The sequence below is a fragment of the Myxocyprinus asiaticus genome, chromosome 20 (genome assembly GCF_019703515.2).
Source record: "Myxocyprinus asiaticus isolate MX2 ecotype Aquarium Trade chromosome 20, UBuf_Myxa_2, whole genome shotgun sequence".
Taxonomy (NCBI): Eukaryota; Metazoa; Chordata; class Actinopteri; order Cypriniformes; family Catostomidae; genus Myxocyprinus; species Myxocyprinus asiaticus.
The window spans coordinates 32,164,854-32,173,281 of record NC_059363.1 but is presented as its reverse complement, the minus strand read 5'-3'; the positions used below and the strand labels follow the sequence as shown (position 1 = coordinate 32,173,281).

The 8,428-nt window shown below is 39.2% G+C and overlaps 1 protein-coding gene across 1 annotated transcript in view; it reads right to left on the bottom strand.

Annotated features, from left to right (window-relative positions):
* LOC127411296 (bifunctional glutamate/proline--tRNA ligase-like) overlaps positions 1-8,428 on the bottom strand; it is a 55,560-nt gene that overhangs the window by 17,492 nt on the left and 29,640 nt on the right. The window contains exons 17-18 of the mRNA XM_051646770.1: positions 7,028-7,139; positions 6,672-6,917 (exon numbers count right to left, since the gene is read on the bottom strand). Of these exons, the coding sequence (XP_051502730.1) occupies positions 6,672-6,917; positions 7,028-7,139 (358 nt within the window). The remainder of the gene's footprint in view (positions 1-6,671; positions 6,918-7,027; positions 7,140-8,428) is intronic.

Here is an 8,428-nt window from a genome sequence, read left to right as displayed (position 1 = left end):
CAGGTGATGCAAATTTCAAAGCTTTATACATACTCTGACTCCTCAAATCTTGTCCCAACAATCAGCAGACATGGGCTCCTCTAAGCAGCTGCCTAACACTCTGAAAATTAAAATAATTGATGCCCACAAAGCAGGAGAAGGCTATAAGAAGATAGCAAAGCGTTTTCAGGTAGCCGTTTCCTCGGTTCATTATGTAATTAAGAAATGGCCGTTAACAGGAATGGTGGAGTTCAAGTTGAGGTCTGGAAGACCAAGAAAACTTTCAGAGAGAACTCCTCGTAGGATTGCTAGAAAGGCAAATCAAAACCTCTGTTTGACTGTAAAAGACCTTAAAGAAGATTTAGCAGACTCTGGAGTAGTGGTGCACTGTTCTACTGTGCAGCGACACCTGCACAAATATGGCCTTCATTGAAGAGTCATGAGAAGAAAACCTGGATTAAATAAATTAAATACCAGCAAATTCTGGAAGCAAACATCACACCATCTGTAAAAAAGCTGAAGATGAAAAGAGGATTTCTTCTACAACAGGATAATGATCCTAAACACACCTCAAAATCCACAATGGACTACCTCAAGAGGCGCAAGCTGAAGGTTTTGCCATGGACCTCACAGTCCCCCGACCTAAACATCATAGAAAATCTGTGGATAGACATCAAAAGAGAAGTGCATGCAAGACGGCCCAAGAATCTCACAGAACTTGAAGCCTTTTGCAAGGAAGAATGGGTGAAAAATCCCCCAAACAAAAATGTAAAGACACTTAGCTGGCTACAAAAAGCTTTTACAAACTGTGATCCTTGCCAGGGGGTGTTACTAAGTACTGACCATGCAGGGTGCCCAAACTTTTGCTTTGGGCCCTTTTCCTTTTTTGTTATTTTGAAACTGTAAAAGAGGAATAAAAAAAGTAAAATTGCTTAAAATTTTAAAGAAATGTGTATAACATCTGGACCAATCAGACACACAATTATTCATTATTTAATGAATAATCCAACAGACGTCTCAAGACCGTAACAAGCAAAGGTCCAAATAGGCCCAATCAGACTCCGAGATGTCTGCTCTCCCACTAATCATTATCAGCTTTTACTCCCCCTTTGCTGACACTGGTCCAGCAACTATTGGACCTCAGAGACATTCCAGGTGGGGGAAGGCAGCCACATGCAATAGCAAAGGAATGTGGCTGAGAAGAAACTCACTCCATTCCCCCATAGGAAAGACACATAAAGCCCATAAAAACAGACTTTTCTATAAATGAATTTGCATATCCTCAGGACATTGTGTGTATAATTATTACTGTCTCGTATAGTGTCTTTTGTACTGTATACCGTTTTGTACATGCTTTATGACAGAACCACTAAATAATGTAAAATTATTGGTATCATGCTTCCTATAAAATTAATCCTTGAGTGATGCCCTAAACATTGGAGTATAGCACCCCCTTATAGCATGCATTGTATGCTTGTTATATTAATCAGAGCATAAAGGGGCACAAACTGCTAGCTTACTCCAATCATGCAAATGAGTCAGCTTCCAAACAAAGGAACTTTTCCCGCTGGAAAATTACACCTTTCTCATTGGTCAAGCCAAACTCGAGAGGAGTGACCTCCCTCAGGAGTTAAAGGGCACTGTTGGAGTGACCTCCCTCTCTTCCCTCTCTCTTTCTCCCTTCTGCTCATGGTTGGTGCCCGTGTGGGACCGGAAACACCCGGTCCGACCGCGAGGTCGCAGGCCGGCAGGCCTCAAACACATCAAGCCACGTGTAACTTCCTTGACCATAACAGAGTCAAACACCGCAAGTTCATCATCATTTCTTCATTCAACGTGGATGAAACTGATTGCAACTTCAACACCATCGACTCAAGGAACCATCAAGACTTTCTCCTGAGACTGCATTCAGGCGCTCTCTCAACAGCCAAGGCATTGAAAGTATTGTACAATTAACTAACTAAACAAAGGTTTAGTATAAGCTGTGAACCCCTTTGTTAACAAAGGTGCTTGAAGTAAGAAACTGATGGTACTTTCAGATGGTTAAATGACTCTTTTCATAGCTTCATTCACCTGTTCTGTTCTGGTTTCATTCACTTTCACTTTTCCATTTCCCATGTATGCGTGATTTGTGTGTATGTGTTTGTTTAGATTAGGTATGTGTTCGTGATGTAGTTAAATAAAGCTTTTGTGTACATTCTTGCGAGTTGATTCTGGTCTACTTGTACATCAATGTCAATTTAATGATTTGATCACAGCTACATGCTAAGAAAGAGTTATTTTTCTGTGGCCACGAAAAATATACTTTCTGAGAGTTGATAGACGATCAATACTGAGCGTTCACTGGACAAAGAGATTAATTGATTGTAATATTAATTCAGCTACATCAAGTTAATTCTATTAACTAATCCAAATATTTATAATTAATTATAATGAGTTATGATTAATTATTCATATTTCCCTTTTAAAGATAATTTGAAGGTGGTATATTTTGATAAATAATCTCATCCCTGTGTTGGGCCTCATGTAATCAGATAGAAGACAAAGGCAGGCCTAACACAGTTGTAAAACCTAACTCAGGCCCCCATATCAAGTCATAAATCTTACTGATAAAAACCGCGCCAAAATCAAACAAAGGGAGTCCAAAACAAACTACAAATCCCATGAAGCCTTGCTCACTAAAGGATCGAACTCTCAACTCCTATTGGATGAGGCACACAACAGAACGTCCCTCAACCATGACATCATCAGGAGTAGAAATACCTCTGAAATGCTTCTGGGATTTGCTTCCAGCAACTTTGCTCGCCGTGTGTAGATGCAGCTCATCGCTGCTCTCAGGTGCAGCCTCGTGGCACAAGGAAGTAACGTCCGACTTGAAACTGTGGCCATACAATCTCCATCTCGCTGGACGAGTTAAGATTACTCTGTGTTCCACCGAACACTCTAACGGACCCGAAGGAGACTGCCGAGCAATCCGCATCTTCATCCGTTTGCCTGCAGAAGTGAAGAGAGAAAAGATTTCTCTTCCATCTTCAATCAAGCTGATGTTGCTGATTTCTCCGCCAGCCTGCCAAGAATCAACAGCCATACCCCCGCCGACAAAGCGAGGAAACGGCCTCCCATCATCACCCAAGCCTCGAGGAACCGAGTCGGAGTTAAAGTACGGATGAACACACATTCTGAGTCCTCATGCGATTCAAGTAAGAGGTTTACATCTGGGCAGAGATAGAATATTATAGTGTGTTATTCTTGTGTATCAAGGTTATTGCTTGTACAGTTTATGGACCACCGAGTCCGCTCATTATTAATACTCAGGGTATTAATTAATCACAAATGAGATTTGCTGATTTGTGGTCCAACCACATTGGACTGTTGTGCATTTCCGCCACCGCGGGTGAGACCGGCACACTGAGTTTATCCATTAAAGAATCAAAGACCGCGGGACGATTTACGAGCTGTCCACCGCATCTCTGAGTGATAAACTAACAGCTGCTTTCTCTCCCATGATCGCGAAATCGGCTTTGGGGCCGTCTCTTAATTCTCTCTCTCTCTCGTACTAACACACACACACACCCTCATGTGTTATAGGATTATTTTGATTTCCATATCTAATTATATCACTGTTTAGTTTGTAGTTGTAAGTCGGAAGTTTATTGACTGGATTGTATTAATTATTAATTGATATTACTGCATAAATAAACTTTGTTATATTTCAAAGAGAAGTGTTTTGGTTTGTTTTGCATACACCTGTGTCATGCTGACGGGATGTCAGTGCTCGGATTCAAGCCTTCATTCATTGTTTTTTTTCCGAAAATCGATATTCTTCGGATGTCGATTTTCCTAAGAAAACAATCTAATATTGAGACTGTTATACTATCTGGTTATTAGTCCCTGATTCCAGGGTGGTGCCCCGTAAATATTAATCCTTGTTAATATTCAACTGATTTTTGATAATTGATAATTATCTTTGATGATTGTTGAATTTGAATGATCAATAAGCTAGTGTTAATTTTAATTAATGTTTCATCGATGTTAATGATTAGTGATTATCTTTGATAATTGTTGATTTAAAGGATTAAAAAAAGCTAACATTGATTCTCATCAATGTTCTAGTGATTTAAATAATTAATAATTATCTTTGATAATTATTAATTATTGCTAATAACCAAACCCGCTCCTAAACGTAGCGCACTACATTTACTGGAGCCCCATATGAGGTTTTAATGAGTTAGATTCAATTAATTTAAATATTAATAACTAAAGAATTAATTATTAATTATTTCTGATAGTAACACTGATCTAAACAACCAGTAAAGCCCTACACCTGTTTTTAAAAGAATTCTCTTCAAAGCTGTACCTAAATATGTGTAATATTATTTTCAATAAGCCATGAGAATAATATCACTCCAATAAGAGAATTAATCATAATTCCCTTATTAAAGCTAATTCCTTACAATAGAAAATGTGAGCAGATACAATGAGACGCTGTATTACGATTTTAATGATGGAGAATTTTATTCAGACAAATAATCTAGTTATTTGTCATTTATCTAATTTATAATGGTTGTCGAACGCGACTAATTCCATTATGAATTTCCTTACATAATAATGTAGAATAAGGACAGTTTAATTTAATTCCTAGCTCACACATACTGTTTCCATACATATAATGGTGGAGGATGGGCACTTTAACCCATCCCGTGTACATTTATACTACCAAATTCACTACATGTGTCATCTTTAACTTTAAGCCTTTTGGAAATCAGGCCATCTTTTGCTTGCTTAGCTAATCACAACAACAGAAATTTTGATCAGGGGTGCCCAAACTTTTGCATGCCACTGTATACATACACACACACACACACACACACACACACACATATACATATATACACATATATATACACACACACCCATATATTTTATATTTTATATATATATATATATATATATATATATATATATATATACATACACACACACACACACATACATATGAGATCAAGCTTTTGACACTTTTGAGGGACTTGTTCACAACTATTACACAAGGTGCAACAAACTACTGTATGCATACTATACTTTCTGTAAATATCTGTAATGTAGATTGTGAAGAGCAGTATTAAATAAAAAAATATATTTTATCTCTTATATTTGTATAAATTATGAAAGGGGTGTGAACATTTATGAGACAAAAGGGAATGCAAATTTATTTTCTCAACTATATACTGTATACTGTTTATTAAACCTCAGATTAATGGGTTATCAACTGTCTTCCTTTTCTTCTGCTTTCTATCTTGTTTCTGAACAGCAATCTAAATAGAGCATTTCTATGATTTGGCGACTAAAAACAGCCATTTGGCTCCTTAAAGTTTCAGTTTAGGAGGCAATGGCTCCTTAGTAATTTTTTTAGTCTGGAGCCCTGCATAGTAAATAAACTAGTTGCAAGCCTGCTACTGAGAAGATTGCACTACTTTTACAATTCCCTTAACAGAAATAACAAAGTATCCAATGCAAATTGCCAGTTTTACATATGTGTATGTGTGTGTGTTTTCATCGGGAGACACGCTTTGAGTTGAGTTTTCATCGCATCTGCACTGTGAATTTACAAAAAATTAAGTGATTTCTGGATTACTACATCGACTTTTTCCTGGGATGATGTATATAAATAATCAGATGTTTATCGATAGTGGGTAATTGAACTTTTGAGGGAAGTATTGCGTGCCTGTTACTGCGTGATTAACTTTTACCAAGACATCTTTAGTCAATGAGTATTTCAGTACAATAATTTATGTGGAGTCATAAAAGCCTTATTGTAAACGATTGTGTTGATAAATAAGTTTATAATGCATTTTCAACATGTTGTCTGAGATCAGCGTGTGCTCCATGGTTAAAGTGCGCCTCCATCACCTCTTCTCATCTCTCTGGTTGCAGCACGGAGCACCACACACGTGGCTCACGAGCCCTGTTTAAACTGTAACCTGAAGACACAGGCTGTGTCCGAAAACTGGAAAATGCTGCCTCCGGAGGCTGTATAAATATGGAGAAAGGTAGGATGAAATAAGGTGCTTTTTAAACTGTTCAGAGAGTTCCATTCATCCAAAAACACTGTTGTTTAAACCATTAACTGATAAGGCAGCTGCCTACATTTTCTGATGTAGCCAAAGTTTGTATAAAACAGACCTAAACAAACAAAAGTGTAGCTCCGATCCTGGCATCCTCCATCTGTGGTGTTGATTTTATTCTTGTTGTTGCTGCTATTGAAACGTGTGTGCAAATAACATCAGAATAAAAATGGTAGCTTCTAGATGACGGTCATGGTACATTATGAATGCGAATGCAAGAGGGGAAAGTCTTCCGTTACTCTTAAGATTTCTCATCTAGAAAGACACTAAAGGAAAAGTACCAGGACTGTAGGTGGGAAAGGGCATATTGTCCTTGTGAGACTTTCCTTTTAAACTCAACCTCTAGACTCAGTCAGCCATCTTGGATAAAAACATTTTTGTTTAACTCAACGCAATGCATTTGAGAGTTGCTTTCATGAAGAGTACATGTAATGCTGCCTTAGAATTTGGCCAAACTTAGATATCTACATTTTATAACAGCCTTTGCATCAGGAGCATGCCTATGATGCCTTAAAATGCAGTCTAGGTAGGTAGCTCACTAGGTTTTGGAACAGAGCAACTGAAACAGACCTTGGGTACTTTTTCAGCCTTCAGTTTTCGAACCACCTCGCCTTGCTCAGCAACACGAGTGAAAGGACAAGAGGAGGAAGCAGGGCTTGGACTTTCTGCGGCAGGGGTTGGGGCAGTAGAGCTCTTCTGTGCTGGAGCGGAAGTGAGAGGGGTCATCTCTGCATCTTCTGATCCAGCTGGTGCTGGGCTGGAGGACTGCTTGGAGGCTGGAGCTTGTTTGGCTTTGCTGGGAGCAGCAGATTCGGCCTTCAGATGTCAAAGATAGAGAAAAAGAAAACAGAAAATGATGAATATTTCTTTCACTACAATTTCTGAAACAAAGTGGATAAAATAGTTGGGAGGTATTCTGCACTTACTGATTTTGCAGCTGCTTGGCTCTTGCCCTTGGAGCCAGCAGTGGGCATCTCTTTCGTGTGTCCATCTGGGATGTAGAGCAGGACACAGGGACTTTCCTTACAGCTGTTGGGGCTAGACAAGGTCAAAAGTTTTACGTTAATATTTTGCACAGGGCTCTCTCCCATTTTGACCAATGAATTTCCATGATTGTTTCAGGTGTTTGTGATTACTGGATATACATTTTCAATAGATTTTTATAGATTTTACTCTATACAAGAGCAAGATCTAGCTCATGAAATATTTTATAGCAGAGACCAACTAGAAATAGTATACATTCACATACACTCACCGACCACTTTATTAGGTACACCTGCACATATTTATGCGATTATTTAATCAGCCAATCGTGTGGCAGCAGTGCAATGCATAAAATCATGTAGATACGGGTCAGGAGCTTCAGTTAATGTTCACATCAACCATCAGAATGGGGATAAAATGTGATCTCAGTGATTTAGACTGTGGTATGATTTTTGGTGGGCAGAATAGCATCTCAGAATGCACAACATGTCGAACCTTGAGGCGAATGGGCTTCAACAGCAGAAGACCACATCGGATTCCTCTTCTGTCAGCCAAGAACAGAAAGCTGAGGCTGCAGTGGACACAGGTTCACCAAAACTGGACAGTTAAAGACTGAAAAAACATAGCCTGGTCTGATGAGTTTTGATTTCTACTGAGGTACTACAGGAAGGATATCGTTTATATCATAGGCGACTTCAACGCGAAGGTCGGTAGTCAGGAAGAGGCGAACATCCTAGGCAAGTTTAGAATGGGTAAAAGGAATGACACTGGTGATCGTTTGGTCCAATTCTGTCATGAAAACCATCTCAGGGTCTCAAATACATGGTTCATGCAACATATACACCATCTGTACACCTTTACAGCCCCCAATGGACAGCATCGCAATCAGATCGACTACATCCTTTGCAGTCAACACTGGAAAAGTTTAGTCCTCGCCATCAAAACATTCCCTGGTGCTGACTGCGGTTCTGACCATAAGCTGCTTGTAGCCACCATCAAGTTGAAATTCTGCAACATCAAAAAGAATGCTCCACCAAAGCGTTTTGATGTCTCCAAGGTTCCTGTTTCATACATAGGCAAAGTGAAGAACAGATTCAAACTGTTTAGCACTGCAGACAAGCAGCTGCACGAACTGTGGCAGGAAATCCAAGCCACGATTATCGAAACAGTGCAGGAAGACATACCATACAAGAAACCAGAGAAAAGGAGAAAGTGGCTGTTGGCAGAAACCATCAAAATCGCAGATCAAAGAAGAGCAGCCAAAGCTGCAGAGGACCGAGATATGGCTAGGAGGCTAAACACGGAGTTTCAAAGGGCAGCAAAGAAGGACAAAGCATAGTGGG